Genomic DNA, 16,784 nt, shown 5'->3' with positions numbered 1-16,784 from the left:
GCAGAATCTATGTTTCTTTAGAGGAGCCACACAAAACATTTGAAGGTCATGTCTTGCATTGCCAAAGAAAAACTGTTCTTATTCTTAAAGTTCATTGTGCAAGGAGTTTTAATTTCCATCTTGTTTTCACCAACCACTCTCTCTTTATGATATTCCTAAAAACATTGTTCTATCTTTCAGTTTTCTGAAACATCTCCCTTAGAACTTTCATTTGTAAAGCTAAAACACAATGCTCCTTGGCTCCTGGCCTATGGAATTCCAAGTTTTCCGAATTTTATAAATAGTTTTATTCCATCTCTCTGCCTAACGGTTTCATGAATTTTATTCATTTTTCTGCCTGCAGTACTATCAGTTTTGAACATTTTGATTAACCTATCCAGTTTTGGGGAGCTGAAGCTGCTGCTCTTGTATGGGTCTGGCTTGGGAGTGATACCATTACCAAGGTGTTGATGCAGGGCTGTAAAAGATCCTATCAACCACAGCCAAAGCCTACAAAGCTTCACAAGAGATAATTCAAAAGCCATGGAGAAGTTTGAAACCACGATACCCACCTTCATTATAAAGTAATCACTAATCAGTAATCACAATTATTAAAAACAAAATTCTCTTCAAAAAAATAAAGGGACGGATTGAAAAGTTGCACAGTAGGCTTGGGAGTGTCACTTTCTGAATCAAAAGGTTTACAACTACACCACTTCGAGAAAGACTCCCTTGTACAGATCTAATCCTTTTCAAGCTCCAATTCGTTTACTTACCCTTTTCCAAAAGATTGTTCCTTTTCTTTTTGTTATTACTCTTCCTCGCTAGCGTTTCTGTATCTTCGCTAGAAAAGAAAAGAAAAACAATATTCTTGCGATTCCCAAGTTTAGTAACTGCATTCGATGCTGCATGCAGTTCCCAAGACCCTTTCAGATTGCTACTTCTTCTCATTGGGTTTCATTGTCTCTCTGCCGCGTGCTGTAAAAAGATTGTTCCTTTTTGATTGTTAGCTGCTGCTACTAAGCTTAATGGATTCTCAGAGGGTTATTGTTGAAGACCCTAAATCTCAGTTCTTGAATAGGCAGCAAGGCTCCTCTCTCTATACCTTAACACTCGACGAGGTCCAAACCCACTTGGGTAGTTCTGGTAAATCACTTGGAAGCATGAATCTTGACGAGCTTCTCAACGAGGGTCTCTCTCGTCAGGGGAGTTTGGCTTTGCCGCGTGATCTCAGCAAGAAGACTGTTGATGAGGTCTGGAAAGACATTCAGCAGGATAATAAGAATGGTGGGAGTGCTCACGAGAGGAGAGACAAGCAGGGTGCGCTTGGGGAGATGACGCTTGAGGACTTGTTGTTGAAAGCAGGTGTTGTGGCTGAGACTATCCCTGGTTCGAACCATGACGATCCTGGTGGTGCTGCTGGTTTAGCTCCATGGGTTCAGTATCATCAGCTTCCGTCAATGACACAGCCTCGGTCATTCTTGCCATATCTGGTTGCAGACATGCAAGTGATGGTGTCTCAGGCTTCTTTGATGGGTGGTTTGTCAGATACGCAAACTCCAGGAAGGAAGAGGGTGGCGTCAGGAGAAGTTGTGGAGAAGATTGTTGAGAGGAAGCAGAAGAGAATGATTAAGAACAGAGAGTCTGCAGCTCGTTCTCGAGCTAGGAAACAGGTGACGGCTACTTTCTGTAGTTGAAAATGTGGTGTTGTTATTAGTCTTGGTTGTCTAACACTGGGTGTGTTGATGATCAGGCTTACACTCATGAGCTAGAGATCAAAGTTTCACGGTTAGAAGAGGAAAACGAAAGACTCAGGAGGCAAAAGGTAAAATGTTTTGCACCCTTGGCCCTTTTTGATTGTGATTGGTATTAAAATTGAACTTGTATAAAGTTATGGATTTGAATTAGAGGGAATGGGTATGGGACTGGGGACAAGCATGGTAGACAATAGACGATTAAGGAATGAAACCATGAACAAAAGAAATGATATATAATGTTAGACACAACCTCTGCAAGGTTATGTCTGTGTTGTTTTTTTGATTCTTGTTTGAGTCGTTTGGCTCATAAGACACAACATAACAAACATTATTTTACTCTTTTTTTTTACTTTGCAGGAGGTAGAGAAGATACTCCCAAGTTCACCACCGCCTGATCCCAAGCGGCAGCTCAGACGAACAAGCTCAGCTCCTTTCTGATCTCAAAACTTTTTTACACTTTTGTCGGTTTGCGTATATAAAAAAAAAGAGAGAGGAAAACATCTTTGTTTCTTTGTACATTCCGTAGAGTTTCTGTTCTTGGCTTGGAGCAATGCTATTAAGTTTCTTGTTTTAGTAGCAGCATCAATCTTTTTCTTTGATATCAAATTTGGTTGTGGAACAGAGGAAGAAAACTTGAGTTTGTAGATTTTGAATACAACAATACTTTATAAGTATGTCTGTAAATGGATCAGTCAGAAAGGGAAACTGTTTGAATTTGCCAAGCTTTACACTTATGTGCCAGCTTTGTTCTCAAATGTAGAACATTATCTTAAATTTAATCTTAAGAATCTGTTTGCTATATGTTCTGCAACAGCCAAGCTTGACTTTAAACCATGCGGTGCCAAAGAGATTCACAAGACCAGGAACTTCATTAGTCTTCTCACTTTAACAAATAAGTAGAGGCTTGGGAACACAAATGCTTTCACAACAAAAACCAAAATGCCATAGTGAACTAAGTAGTTGTACGGTCCTTATACCCATCCCTTGCATCAGATTCTTATGGAAGCATTCCCTTTAGCACACTTTTAAGAAAATTTTATGCTGAATCCATCTTTCCATTATCCAATCAAGTGTGTCTTTTGCATTCTTCAGGAGAATGTCGTGGACAACAAGCCGAAGCTTGGTTGTGGGTGCAGATTAGATTCTCACCATCCTGCTCTTAAAGTAATGAAAGTTCCATACGTACAAGACTAATACAAGCGCTCAGGACTAATAAGCTTCTGGTGAAAAGTCGGGAGAAACAGAAAGATCTCCCCACCCATGAAACTGCTCTTTCTCTTCGTGAGATTCTACTCTGCAGCTGCATTTTCTACGTTTATAAGAGAAACAGGAGACTCTGGGACGTTCTGTCTGCTGCATTGGCTGTAATTGTAGTTGAATACATAGGAGCCTTAATGCATTCCATTACTCAACATGTTTAACTATTGGAAGTCTCCCTTGAACTGTTCCTAGACTCATTCAACTATAAATTAAAAAAAAAAAAATCATCATCAGTTTTTTTGTTTTTTGAATGAATGTTAAATTTATTCAAGACAAAAAACACTTTTGTACAATAGTTGTGTTATTGTTTGAAAGGATTAAAATTGTAAAACTACTCTAGAAAAACACTTTCATCTAGTAGCAAACCACATTCCCATAGCTGTGCTATATCATCATCAGTTTTGCAAACAGTATTGCGCAAATCTTTAAGCTTTCGTGATGATTCCAATGGATGCAAACCCTTGGCTGCCTTACAGGTTTTAGCTCAGACCTTGGAAGCAACAACACGACCGAAACAGTGCTCGAGTCTTGTCTGTATAGCCTTCTATTTGATCTTGACTTGAAAAACTATTGCTTCACTGCAGAGCATTTGGGATCATCTTCAAAATCTGTGACCAGAACTGGATAACCAAACCGATGAAATCAACCCTTCAGGCTAAACCGAAAAAAAAGACAATGGAGACTCAACCGGCGTTGTATTGCTTGCGTTTCTTATAGTTAAGCAAAGAGATTTTGTTATAAACTTCCCACATCGGTAAGATAGAGAGGCAGTGGTCATAAGCTTGCACTATATAATGAAGCCGAGTCCATCCATACAAATCATACCTTTCTCGGCCTTTTGGCTAAGATCAAGTGTAGTATCTGTTCTTATCAGTTTAATATCTGATATGTGGTCCATCGGACCACACGATATTAACTCTATTTTTCAAGGGTGAAAGCCCAATAAGATAGCTTGCTATCTGGGCTTTCGCGAGTTGTCCAAGCGTTGCACTACTGCATGGACCTGGCTCAACCCACCAAATTTTTAGTTCAATTTTCTATTAAGTCAAATAATCTGACATCGTTTAGATTAACCCCCAAAGTTGTCTACAAGCTAATTACTAACCAGAAGTAATAAAAGATTTAGATTAAAACAGGATTGTTGTACAAGCTAATCATCACTGACCAGAAGTGAACTGGATATAGAAGTACGGAGGAAGATTCGAACATGGCGAACGAACCATCGAGGACCAGAGATTGTCATCTCACTCTTCTCAGTTCTCATCCGAGTTTGGATGTAGGTTGGTTTTAGCTTTCACCCTCAAGTGACTGGAGAGTTTATACAAAGGAATGGATAAGAAGTATGGAACCAATCTACTATATGTTGTTATGAAATTTTTTTATGGAAACTCACTTGTCAATGATGATCTTAGGAGTGACTGACTAATCTTGAAGTTAGATTATTGTGTAGTGTTTTTCCATTCATGTTGGTGATCACCAGCTTGGTGAAACCACATACACCCATAGCTGTAATGAGACGTTGGTCATATGGGGAGCCAAGACAAAATTCAGGGTAAGAATCATCATCCATCTCATTGATAGAGCATATTGGGAGAATTATTGCCTGCTGAGACCTCTAGTAGGAATGAATATCTGATATTTCTGTTTATCCATGTATGCAAATATGTCTGGCTAAAGAAGATAGACAGTTTAGAAGTTGCATCATGCCATAACCGGTGTATCTAACTGTGTGTCACATAACATTGGTCTTTTGATGAGTATAAGTAGAGAATTATTGTAACAAAAAAGTAGAGAATTGATCAGATGCAAAGGCAGGCTGGTTGATTTGAGGTTTCGGAAGTGTTTAGAGTCTCTAGAAGAAACCTCAGAGTAGAGTTTCTTTGATTTTGGTTCGCTTACTTGGTCTTTAATTTTGTACTATGACTGTTTACTTTTTAGAAAACAAGGAGATAATCACTTCTGAATCTATCATGAATATGTTGTGGCTATTGGACTTATATCATCAGTCAATTGCTCAGTGATCACTGAAACTACTAATCATCATCTTAGATAGAAAAAGACGAATTACTATTTGTAGATGTTTAGTGATGTGGTGAGCTCGTCTTACATAGTCTAAGTCTTTGTCTGTCACGATTGCATCTAGGCTTTCCATTTTCTACTGATCTGTGGTCAAAATGAACCAAAATCATCCATCTGACAAATGACAATGTTATGGTTGTATCAATATGAAAATGTGTGAAGCTGGAGAACCACAAGGTCGAAAAAGGTTATGCCCAGGTATTGATATTGGAGAGGATGAAACAACAGTATTGGTTAAATTCTAGTGGCATGGCGCATGCCCTAGTGAATGTTGATCCTGTGCGTTCTACTTTCTTCATTGGCTGCCAAGACAGTAGTATATATGCAGAACAGCTCCGCTATAGCGACTACAAAAATATGGAAAGATCTATAATCTTAAGTTGTTTAGTTTAGTTTTCTCCTCTTCATTGGCCTTTCCTATTCGCTTATTCATATGTAATCAGCTTCTCTGGTTTCTTCGTCTGGGGCTAATATATTTTGTTTCTTTTGTCAGTCATATTGTTACTTGAAACTTCAAATGTTTATGGTTCATTGCTATGCACCATGACACCACATCACTTGCAGTTTTGATTTACAGATGTGCAGATCAGTTTGTGGACAGTTGGTTCTTTCTTCAAAGTCTAATTCACACTGCAAGTACTTCTGGAAAATAGTCAGTGTCTTTTTTAACGATCTCTGACCAAAAGTTTAGTGTAGTTTCTATTTTAAAGATATATAGAAGCTATGATTAACCAAAAAAGGGTATAGAAACTACAATTATAAATGTGATTATGTTAGTTTTTGAAGTTTGCGAGAAATGTTCATTTGAGGTATATTTGATTATTTTATATATGCCTTTGGCATATGGTCCACTCAAACTATAGTGCGCCATATAATTAATAACTTAGCCATATAAAAAAAAAGATTTAATTCCTATAGATAGGAAAAAAAGGTTAAAAGTGTTCTCTGTCCAGCATGCACAAGGACATGAATCTTAAAGAACACTCATAATCACATGTCCTTTTGTTTCTCATTGAGCGTTGTGCTAAACTCCTTATGTCTATTCTTGATTAGGGTTCTAAATTTTATTTATGGATCATTTTTATCATCTGAATCCAAAGTAATTGCTTTCACTGTTCCAAAATGATTTATATTTTCATTGAATAGTTTGATATTGCAGAAATATTGTAAAATTAAAATGGAAGTAAAAAAGTCTGAATTTAGAAGCTTATATATATATATATATATATATATATAGGCTACTACTATATGATATCAGTGTGTCACATTTCAAAGTCTTGGTTATGTTTAATTCAGAGTTGTTAGAAAAAAAAATTCGTAGATGGTAACAACAACAAAAACTTAGATAAAAACGGCAAAAGACATTATGATGTCTATAGCTAATGATAAATCGCAATTGTAAAAGCATTAGTATTCCCAGTGTTTGACATGTGCCAATGGACCAACCCTGAAGTAAAAATCACAAAATAAAAAGGAAAGGAAAAAAAAAATAAAGAAAAGCAAAACCTAAAAGCTAAAACACGAAAGTAAAAATCACAAAATAAAAGGGAAAAGAAAAAAATATAAAGAAAAGCAAAACTTAAAACACGAAAAAGGTCTAGTGTTTTAATTGCCGTTGGTGTGAATAAAATAACAATATCGAGTAAGTGGTTTTAAGGTTTTAGATAGTGAGAAAAGAAAGAGCTCAAGAAACACATAAACACAAACAATGACTGCGAAGAAGAATAAACTAGAGAACTTGCTTTCTCCTTCATCTTCATGGCGGGAAAACCATAATCCTCCTCGGAGAAACTCAAACTCCTCTGTCGTTTCCTCTGGCTGCCTCCCGGGATTCTTCAATCTCTTTCTATCAACCTTCAACTTCTCCTCCAACCGCCGCAAATCCATCACTTTAGGCTCAAAGAAACAAGAACATAGAACAGTCGTCTACGCTTCTCCTCCGGAAGACACAACAAATGGAGACGGTAGAGGGAAGGTCGAGCCGCCGCTTCCACGCAACGAAGGAGTGGAGGAAGATGCAGCGAGGGTGAGTCTTGTCGGAGCGTTAGAGAAATGTGACCGGGACTTAGAGGAGCTCCGGAGAACCATCAACGTCATCAAAACCACTTACCTTCTTCACAAGAAACTTGAGGTTTCACCACCAAAGGCGCGTACCGGTGAGTTTCTCTAAACCCATATAAACAAGTCATGGTCCATTTATTAAATATTAATCACAAAACACAACTCAACATGTCTAATGTGGGATATACACTTAACCTATTAGTTACTTAGTATAGTTCTGGGTCATGGTGGTTTAGTTGTCATCAATATCCACGTTTTATGGATCAACCATTGGATTCATTAACGTTCAGAAGAAGCACTAAAACTAGGAGAACAGTGTGTAGAATATTAAAGCAGCAACAAAGAATGAAAATTAATGAAGATAGATTGGGAAGGGCAAAGAGTTTTGTCTCTTTGATGGTGATGAAACCATGAGTATGTCCACTAGTGGAGGACAGTCTCATCATTTTTTTTTAAATTTAATAATAAATAGAGATAAACAAATGTAATTGCTCTAACCATTTCATGCATGCATGAAATGTGTTATTTGATGCGAGGTGACGTTTGTTATTACTTGAGTTCACTTCAAAGTTGTTGGCAAATAATGTTCAAAATGGTATTAAGTCAAAAAGGTAGGGGATTAATTAATAGTTAGGTATAGTCTTAGTCTAATGTAACATCATTTATGTCTAATTAAAGTGTAGAAAGAGTGAGGAGAAAGAAGCATGTTAGACAAATGATGAAGTAGAAACAGCTTTTAAGGGGCCTTTATTCCTTTATTCATGAAGCCCACTTTTACTTTTGGTACCAAATCAAGAATATCACTTTTAAGTTGTATAATTTATTTTATTTGCTTAATGGTGGCAGGAGATGTCGTCGTGGGGATGCAAACAAATAATAACACGAAGACGACAATACACGAAACAGACACGAACACAACAATGTTCTCGACGATGATGAACGATCACGAGTACAAAGGCAACAACATTAATCTAGTCACTAAACCCGATCATAATGACGTCATTTCCAAGAGAACGATAGATACACGTTGCACATTGCCACTTGTGGTGCGGAAGATGAGATCACGGAGCTTGATGGACAGCGTGAACCAGGTTTGTGATGACTTGGTATCTGGTCAACGAAGAGAGGTTGGTAAGATCGGTTTGGCCCTTCATGACCACATCTGTCGGGATTTAATCACAGAGATCGTTGGCGAGCTCTGCTTCTCCCACTACGACAACAACAAGTGTCATAAACCAGCGGTTGATTCTGCTGATGGTCATGACAAAGGAAGTGGACGCCGACACATCCGACGTGGTAGTACCAACTCACTCCCGCTCGACGCATGTCGAAGAAGATTAGTGTTTTGATGTGGTTGATCATAACATAGTCGCGACAGTTTTCACCTATGACGCATGTTGTAGCTCTTTTATTATAACCTTTTTGTATTAATAATCAAAGACGAACATTTCACAAGGGTGCAAATGGTTAAGTTTAATCATATACTAGATTCTGACCCGCCCTCAAAAGGGCGGGTATATATATATATATTTTTAAAAATTTAATTTCATATTTATGTTTTTTAAATCATATTTTTGTTTTTCTTTATAATCATATTTGTGTATAAATCTTAATCAAAGACTATTTTATAAAATAATAGCAATTTAAAAAATTGACCCGACATATACTCGGTTCTTTGTAATCATATGCATGTATGTCCGTTTCTTTGTAATCATATGCTCGTATGCCCGTGCACTTTCAAAGGGCGGATTTATTTCCAAAACAAATCAAATTTATTTGATATAAATTTATATATTTATTATCATTTACATTTAAATGTTACAAAGAAAGTATTATAATTGTGCAGATTATAATATTTTTGACATTTTAACAGAAATAATTTTGATGACGAAATATGTAATTAGGTTTTAATAAAATCATGATATTTTGAAATTTTTAGCATTTTGAATTATTAATATAATATTAATATTCATACTCGGAAAACCAATGTTGAATTTACCTGTAAGTATGAGTCTTGAATCCAATTCAATCCGACCTATATACTCAAAAATATTAATTTATTGTATTTATCTAAATTTTGCTAAATTTTGCTAAATTTAATTTATAATATAATTTTAGATCTTTTCGCGATATTTTCATATTTGATCTGAATCGACGATAAAAATGGTAAATCGAGTATCTACATATAATCCAGCTCAGATTTTGGATTAAATTATAAAATTTCTATTTAAAACTACATAAAATCCGGTTAAAAGCCCAACCCGAAAAAAACGTAGATAAATCTAATGATCTTTTATTTTTTTAATTTAAACTTAATTTAATTTCATGATAATTATAATTTGTTTATTTAAAGGCGAAATCCTAATTTTATAGATAAATTAGTCAAATAATTTGCATTTCATGAAAATGAAATAAAATTCTAATTATATTTCGTAAATAAAAAATACTTTTTATATTAACTATTTCAATGGTAGATAATATTATACTAATATATTATCTATTTTATTAAAAGGGCAGATTTAGTAAATATAAAGCATAAACTTAGATTTAAAATATTAGTAGTCATAATAGTAAGAATAAAGGTAGATATTAATTCACTGGATAAACTAATGTATAATGTATAAGTAAAGTATTATTTGTGGTTATAAAATATATTGTCTGTAACAAAATGTGTAGATGTTTTAAAAAAAAGTGATGTAGTTATTATGCAGATTTGAATCAAACGTATATCAATTATTTATTGTACACTCTTGTAAACATGGTAGTTATGGATCCTAGAATATAGGAATAAAGGTAAGCAGTTATAAAATATATAGTTTAATTTTTATATATGCTGCATAGGAAAATAATAAATTGGACATAACCTTTTATCAATTGGTCATGTTGCTGTTTTAATAGTATTGATTTTTTCAGTCGTGAGATTTCACCGTCTTCGCTAGTGGATCTCTACACCCGTTCATTCAGCCCGTAAATCTATTAATGGAGATGTGTTAATCTTTGGAAAGTTTATAAAATTTATTTACTAAGCATATATATTTTTCATGATTTGGTTTCATTCACACATATTGTGAATCAATTTCTAATGTATCACAATGTTGGGATTGTGAAATTTCGTGTTCAGCTCTATATTGTCTAATTAGTACGATATTGTCTATTTTGAATTTTAGGCAAACCCGCATAATTTTATTTTTGGTTTCTTTCCCGGAATACTTCGTACTAATTAGAATTAGATATCTCTTTATATATAAGACATTCATTCGTCCAACTTTCAATTTGTAACTTTATTCCATATCTCACACACCCATCATTCACTATTACCGTTTAACCATATTTAATTATGACTTTTTCTAATAAACAACCAAAACTAAATATAATTTGAGAACATAGATAACATTTGCAGTTGAACAAAAAAAATAACATTTGCATATGCACTACCATTAATTAGTAAGTCTATTGGAATGTCAAAGTTATGTATATATATGATATATACTGATTAGATGAATCAAATATATATGGTTATATGAAAAACAATTTTTTAAAAGAAATTGAATATGAGGAATTGAAAACATTTTACTAGTGATAGTGAAGTAAACAAAAAAATAAAATTGACAATGATCAAAAAGGACAAAAACACGAAGTTAGCCAATCATAAATAGACATATGGAGGTTATGCTGACATGAGAGTCAATGCTCCGCGTACAGACCGCGTAAACGTGTGATGCGATCATTGTCGTCCACTCTGGCGAGTTTGAAGAAAACCATTATTAATAGCATTAACTAACTAGTATCCGTGTCCGGGTTGGATCTGGATCCGGGTCAGAGTAAAAGTCGTTAACAGGATCCGATAAAGACGGTGTTTCTCTCGTTTCCTCGCTGACACTTCTCTAATCTCTCTCTTCATCTCCTTCCTCTCGATTTGAGAGAAAACAAAAAAAAAATCGAGGAGTCTAAACGAGAAGAAGAAAAAGAAAACAATGGCGGATCAACTCACCGACGATCAGATCTCTGAGTTCAAGGAAGCCTTCAGCTTATTCGACAAGGATGGTGACGGTACGTTCTCTTCTTCAACCTCCACATGTTGACACACACGTTTGTGTATGCATGTAATTTTGTCTGGATTCGAACTCTGGTTTGACTCTTTGGTTATTTCTCTATATCGTACGGATCTGAGTTTCCTGATCTCTAGTCTAGATTTGTCCTTTAGTTTCCTTTTCGATTGCCCAAAAACGCTGTCGATATGAAAAAGATAAAGAGACAAACTTTGAATTTGGATCTACTAAAGATGTCTGCTTCTCTACGGAGTTTTGCTTTGAGTTTGTTTTCTGCTTTGAGTTTTGTCTGAAAAGGACAAAGAGAGAAACTTGTTGTCTGCTTTGTCTGAAAAAATAATAAAGAGAGAAACTTGTTTTCTGCTTTGAGTTTTGTGTGAAAAAAAAAAAGATAAAAGAGAGAAACTTGTTGTTGAGTTTTGTAATTGTTGATTTTCTGGAGAAGGGAATAATGAACAATTCGTGATTTTGATTCCTTTGTAGGTTGCATTACCACCAAGGAGCTGGGAACTGTGATGCGTTCTCTAGGACAGAACCCAACCGAAGCAGAGCTCCAAGACATGATCAATGAAGTTGACGCTGATGGTAACGGCACCATTGATTTCCCCGAGTTCTTGAACCTCATGGCCCGTAAGATGAAGGACACCGACTCCGAGGAAGAGCTCAAGGAGGCATTCCGGGTGTTTGACAAGGACCAGAACGGTTTCATCTCAGCCGCTGAGCTCCGTCATGTGATGACAAACTTAGGTGAGAAGCTCACTGACGAAGAGGTCGATGAGATGATCAAGGAAGCTGATGTTGATGGCGATGGCCAGATTAACTATGAGGAGTTTGTCAAGGTCATGATGGCTAAGTGATAGTAAAGGTTTTGGACCCAAAAAGAAAAGTCCCAAACTTGGTTTGCTTGCCTCTCTGTTACTAATACTCTTTATGTGATTCTTATATTACTGTTATGTTTTTAAATTCTTATTCATGGGACTCTCTCTGGTCTGTTTTCTTTTATGCTCTACATTTGAAGTCTTGCTTTGTGTTCTTATTGCTCTTTGTAAGTTGTAACTTGGTCTAGTTTCGTGGTTTCTTATTAATGGTCTCTCTCTAGTAAAGCATTGTATCATGGTTTTGTTAAATGCGGTTCTTCTTTAAAGTGTTACCTTTCTCCCCATTAAGAAAACACAAACTCATTTCTTATCTCAAACAAAAGTATCAATGTACACACACATGTTTCACAAATTTTTATTTAACTTTATAATGTTTACGTTTACCATTGATTACATTTTTCCATGACTTATCAGAAATTTGGAAATATTTAATTTTTGGATCATTTTGGAACTATTTTTAATTTTCTTCTATTGATGATGAAACGATAGATCTTGATTTATCAGCTGAACCGAGTTTATGCCGAAAACCGAATTGTTCTTACACTAGCTCGGTCCGGTTTGGTTTGATTAACCGGTTAGCTCAGGCGTTATTGTGCGGCAAAGCGGAGAACCATTGGTCTAGTAGACTCTGAGCCAGCTCAACGGATGTTGGGATCCGCCACGTCACCTCTTTCTGCTTCCGGTGAATCGTAGACTCTCTACGGCACCGTTTTAGGCTCCGATCTTACGAGTATCAGTATTCTTCTTTCTCCCCTCTCTTCACACTTCAATGGCGACAATGAGCAAATCTCAGAGGATCAAACCCTCTCCTGGATCCCACCGTCTTGTTCTGCTACTCACCGTCTTCGCATTCATCCTCCTCCTCTCCTCCGTGATCTCTACCGGAAAATTAAGCTTACCGTATCAACAGACCCTAATCGATTACTTCGCGACATCTCCTCGCGGCAAGAGACAACACACTCTCTCGGACAAGTACTTGTACTGGGGAAACAGAATCGATTGTCCTGGGAAGAACTGCGAGACTTGTGCTGGCTTGGGTCATCAAGAATCTAGCCTAAGGTGTGCACTTGAAGAAGCCTTGTTCCTCAACAGGTAACTTGATTTTTAGCTCCAAAGTTCTAGACTTTGTAACTGTCTGTGTAAAAGGCTGAAGCTTTTCATGGTTGCAGGACCTTTGTAATGCCTTCTGGAATGTGCATCAATCCAACGCATAATAAGAAAGGTATACTTGATCGGTCTGATGACAAAGCTACTGAGGAAGGGTGAGTTCTCTTCTGTGATACTTGTTTGTTTTTCTAGGAAGATATCTTTAGTCTCTTTTGGACTATTCTTAGTTGGGTAGGGAGCTCTTGTGCAATGGACTCTTTGTATGACGTTGACCTCATATCTGAGAAGATACCTGTGATACTGGACGACTCCAAGACATGGCATCTTGTTCTATCAACAAGTATGAAGTTGGGAGGGAGAGGGATTGCGCATGTTTATGGAGTCAGTCGTCATAGGCTAACAGAGAGTCACTACTCTAATCTCTTGATCATTAACCGAACCGCAAGTCCTCTTGCATGGTAAAAACACTTTAGGCTTCTCCTCTTAAGCTGTTTTAGAGTCCCGTTTTAGCTTACTTGACATTGTTGATGATTTGGGTTTAGGTTCGTTGAGTGCAAAGATAGAGGCAACCGCAGCAACGTCATGCTTCCTTACTCATTTCTCCCTAATATGGCAGCTCCAAGTTTGAGAAACGCCGCAGAAAAGGTTGTTTGTTTACTCTGCTTGTTGAGGTGAAGCCTTTAAGCCTGAACAAGTTTTGTTTTTGGTACAGATAAAAGCACAACTTGGTGATTATGATGCTATCCACGTTCGCCGAGGGGACAAACTGAAAACAAGAAAAGACAGGTTCGGTGTTGAGAGAATTCAGTTTCCTCATCTGGACAGAGATACAAGACCAGAGTTTATCCTTCGCAGGATAGAGAATAAGATCCCACGTGGGAGAACACTTTTCATTGGTTCTAATGAGAGAACGCCTGGATTCTTCTCTCCTCTAGCCGTCAGGTAAACTACATTTTAATCAGATCAAGCTTGTACTGATACATAGAGTCGTTTGTGAAATGATTTTGGATTTGCTTATAATCAATGCAGGTACAAACTGGCTTACTCATCGAATTTTAGCGAGATTCTGGATCCTATAATCAAGAATAATTACCAGTTATTCATGGTGGAGAGACTGGTTATGATGGGAGCCAAAACATTCTTCAAAACATTTAAAGAGTATGAAACGGATCTGACCTTAACTGATGATCCCAAGAAGAACAAGAACTGGGAGATACCAGTGTATACCATGGAGGATGAAAGAAAAGAATCAGTAAGCTAAAGTTTGTGCCTTCACAAGGTTAGGTCTTATTACTTCCCACTATCTTGGAGTCAAATGCTGGATTAGAGTTATGTATACAAAAAAAAGAGTCATAGTTATTGAGGTATTTTTGGTTTCTAGGTGGTTCTTGTATAAATGTGTTCTTCCTACAAGAAGAGATGTAATAAGATCTGTAATGTTTTTGAAGTTTCAAATTAGGAACCTTCTCAGTGTTTCTCTTAACCTGTAAATCTGTGCTACATAACCTAAGCAACTCATCCTAAACTAGAAAATGGAAACAGAGAAAGTTGGCAAGGTCGTTAGATCGATCATGTATGGTGAGACAGTGTTGGCTCCAAGGTTGGTCCAATGACAGCAGAGACATTCTCCTAGTGTGTTGTTTTGGGATCTGGAACAAGCCCCTTTTTTTTTGAATTAGTGAGATTGTGCTTCAAGAATGATGTTTGTGGCTGCGTTGGCATCATTTTCTAAAGTGCATGAGCGCCTGTCTTGCTGCGTTTCTGTCAAAACCCATTGATACCAATGTAGATATGGCTTCTTCAGATGGCTCAGTTTCAGATGACAGTAAGAGTTTAGCTAACAGAACAGATGTTACTGAGAAAAGAAAGGACTCTTGCCTCTGCTCGGTGACCTGTGGTGGGTGATATAGTAGTCCCAACGATGTTGCTCCTTGGTGTTGGAGGAGAAGAGCTACTGAAGGTAGGCAAAGAAAGCCGGGAAAAGAATGAAGCAAATATCAGGCCGTATGGTCCAGTATGGTCAAGTTAAGTTTTACAAAATGTATAAAATATCCAAAGCAGAAGCGCATAAAACAAAACACCCATGAAAACACATAATCTAAACATATGTTTTGGCTTACTACACCTGACTAGTTGGCTTTCACACCCACCTACAATGATGCACTACGCTAAGTGCCGTGAAGACTTCTTGAGACGTAAGTGCATTGTTATGAAATAATGATATTTTCTTTTTTTTTGCTTAATCAAATAAAGAAATTGTAAAGGAAATCTTCTTTTCACATTTTCAGCTTAAGACTATAAACGTTATGGGTAAGATATCTATAGAAATCATCATAGAAGACATCTTTTCGACTTGAAGGGAGGGATAAGCTAAACCTTAGTGCTGATTAAATTGCTAAGAGAGCTTCTTTTCATTTTTTTTCTAAATCGATTTAAAGTATTTGGGTGAAAACTCAACTCATTCTCATTTTTTTTTTTAATAAAGTCTAAAATATGATTTTATGTTCATCTGATCAAGCGGTAGCAATTTAGTTCTTTGCAAAATTCAAATCCAAAACCGACGCTTTTATGAATGCCTCAAATTCTTCTTTTCATCACCACACGAACATTCCTTCCTCTTTAAATTTCGTACATTCATTTTAATATAGAAAAATCTTTATATACTAAATCACGCAACCAAGTAGCCGTTACCTTAACCCCCATAAGCTCGTACATTGTAATACTCGGCATGCTTGCATTGCATTGGCCGCGGACATGATAACTCTTTCACCAATGAAATGTCATCTACATTAACATTTGTCCACTCATTGCCAAAGAAGTATGAGCCAACAGTCACAACTGCGAACTGAATTTCTTTTTGGCCCATGTTATTCTTATTATAAACAAATTTAAGACTTCAAATGAAGACCGCGCCGCACCGCGCCGCACCACCGTGAATAGTAAAAAAAATCTTTTATAAATCTATGTATTTGATCTGCATTTGTCCTGCATGTTATCCTTCGGAATCTTAAAAGAGTTATGCAATCTTTTCTTTTGAAAATCATAATAAGTCAATATGTTTTTAATATAAAGTGGATAAATTTTACTTTTGCTAACATGTTTTTTTAGTAGATAATTTGTTCGTCATAACTTTTGCGTATTTCGTGATTAGAATTCTAATACTAATATGTTGACAAAAAAAAGAATTATAATACTAATATAGTACGGTGTTGATTTTTAGAAATTCAACTTTGTTCTATCAGTTTCTACAACTTTTAGATTTTTTTGTACGTCGAATGTGAACATTATTAATATTTATGTTGTGTAACCTATGATATAATCCAACTTACACAATACACACCTTGAGGAGAGAAAGCTAACACCAATTTATTTCCACAAGGAACACAAAAGTCGTTTGGAACCGTTTACTTGGAAGTCAACACACGTGCTCACTTACCCTCCCAGAGTCCACCGCGTAGGTAATATGCATTTATTACCACTTTTATTCACACACGAAAATGTACTTTTTATTTCTCACAATTTGAATTCTGAAAATAATATATAATACTATTACTGAGTCTGAAATCTGTAATAAACTGATTGGGAAGAATATAAATTGAAGATAAATGTAATAT

At 36.2% G+C, this 16,784-nt stretch overlaps 3 protein-coding genes and 1 non-coding gene across 6 annotated transcripts; all 4 read left to right on the top strand.

Annotated features, from left to right (window-relative positions):
* Positions 1–167: 167 nt before the first annotated feature.
* Positions 168–10,542, top strand: LOC103830070 (ABSCISIC ACID-INSENSITIVE 5-like protein 2). 3 transcript variants are annotated; one of them, XM_009105775.3, is made up of 4 exons: positions 168–1,652; positions 1,733–1,804; positions 2,094–7,231; positions 7,983–8,613. In XM_009105775.3, the coding sequence occupies exons 1-3, from the start codon at positions 1,008–1,010 to the stop codon at positions 2,172–2,174; spliced, it is 798 nt and encodes a 265-aa protein (XP_009104023.2). In that variant the 5' UTR covers positions 168–1,007; the 3' UTR covers positions 2,175–7,231; positions 7,983–8,613. The 3 variants fall into 3 exon arrangements, with proteins under 3 accessions (XP_009104023.2, XP_033131720.1, XP_033131719.1); XM_033275829.1 differs by lacking the exons at positions 168–1,652; positions 1,733–1,804 and having other exon boundaries at positions 2,170–4,548; positions 5,238–7,231; positions 7,983–10,542; XM_033275828.1 differs by lacking the exons at positions 168–1,652; positions 1,733–1,804 and having other exon boundaries at positions 2,170–7,231; positions 7,983–10,542.
* LOC117127054 lies at positions 3,818–4,013 on the top strand. The gene has a single exon (XR_004449812.1). It is a non-coding gene; the product is annotated as a U2 spliceosomal RNA (small nuclear RNA).
* Positions 10,543–10,918: 376 nt separating the features above from the next.
* Positions 10,919–12,335, top strand: LOC103830067 (calmodulin-2). Its single transcript, XM_009105773.3, has 2 exons — positions 10,919–11,186; positions 11,669–12,335. Exons 1-2 carry the CDS (start codon positions 11,111–11,113, stop codon positions 12,040–12,042), a joined length of 450 nt encoding a protein of 149 aa, XP_009104021.1. The 5' UTR covers positions 10,919–11,110; the 3' UTR covers positions 12,043–12,335.
* A 243-nt stretch (positions 12,336–12,578) lies between these two features.
* On the top strand, positions 12,579–14,653 carry LOC103830066. Its single transcript, XM_009105772.3, has 6 exons — positions 12,579–13,155; positions 13,233–13,325; positions 13,398–13,628; positions 13,713–13,815; positions 13,883–14,112; positions 14,200–14,653. Exons 1-6 carry the CDS (start codon positions 12,833–12,835, stop codon positions 14,429–14,431), a joined length of 1,212 nt encoding a protein of 403 aa, XP_009104020.1. The 5' UTR covers positions 12,579–12,832; the 3' UTR covers positions 14,432–14,653.
* The last annotated feature ends 2,131 nt before the right edge of the window (positions 14,654–16,784 follow it).

Source organism: Brassica rapa, chromosome A07 (assembly GCF_000309985.2).
Source record: "Brassica rapa cultivar Chiifu-401-42 chromosome A07, CAAS_Brap_v3.01, whole genome shotgun sequence".
NCBI lineage: Eukaryota > Viridiplantae > Streptophyta > Magnoliopsida > Brassicales > Brassicaceae > Brassica > Brassica rapa.
This window is presented reverse-complemented; position numbering and strand designations above follow the sequence as displayed.

What these genes read in the sequence shown, in the direction of transcription:
- LOC103830070 (XM_033275829.1), top strand. Translation starts at nt 6,784, where the DNA reads ATGACTGCGAAGAAGAATAAACTAGAGAACTTGCTTTCTCCTTCATCT. An exon ending in ACCACCAAAGGCGCGTACCG is followed by an intron (nt 7,232 to 7,982) that starts GTGAGTTTCTCT and finishes TAATGGTGGCAG; the next exon opens with GAGATGTCGTCGTGGGGATG.
- LOC103830067 (XM_009105773.3), top strand. Translation starts at nt 11,111, where the DNA reads ATGGCGGATCAACTCACCGACGATCAGATCTCTGAGTTCAAGGAAGCC. An exon ending in ATTCGACAAGGATGGTGACG is followed by an intron (nt 11,187 to 11,668) that starts GTACGTTCTCTT and finishes ATTCCTTTGTAG; the next exon opens with GTTGCATTACCACCAAGGAG.
- LOC103830066 (XM_009105772.3), top strand. Translation starts at nt 12,833, where the DNA reads ATGGCGACAATGAGCAAATCTCAGAGGATCAAACCCTCTCCTGGATCC. An exon ending in GACAAAGCTACTGAGGAAGG is followed by an intron (nt 13,326 to 13,397) that starts GTGAGTTCTCTT and finishes GACTATTCTTAG; the next exon opens with TTGGGTAGGGAGCTCTTGTG. An exon ending in ACCGCAAGTCCTCTTGCATG is followed by an intron (nt 13,629 to 13,712) that starts GTAAAAACACTT and finishes ATTTGGGTTTAG; the next exon opens with GTTCGTTGAGTGCAAAGATA.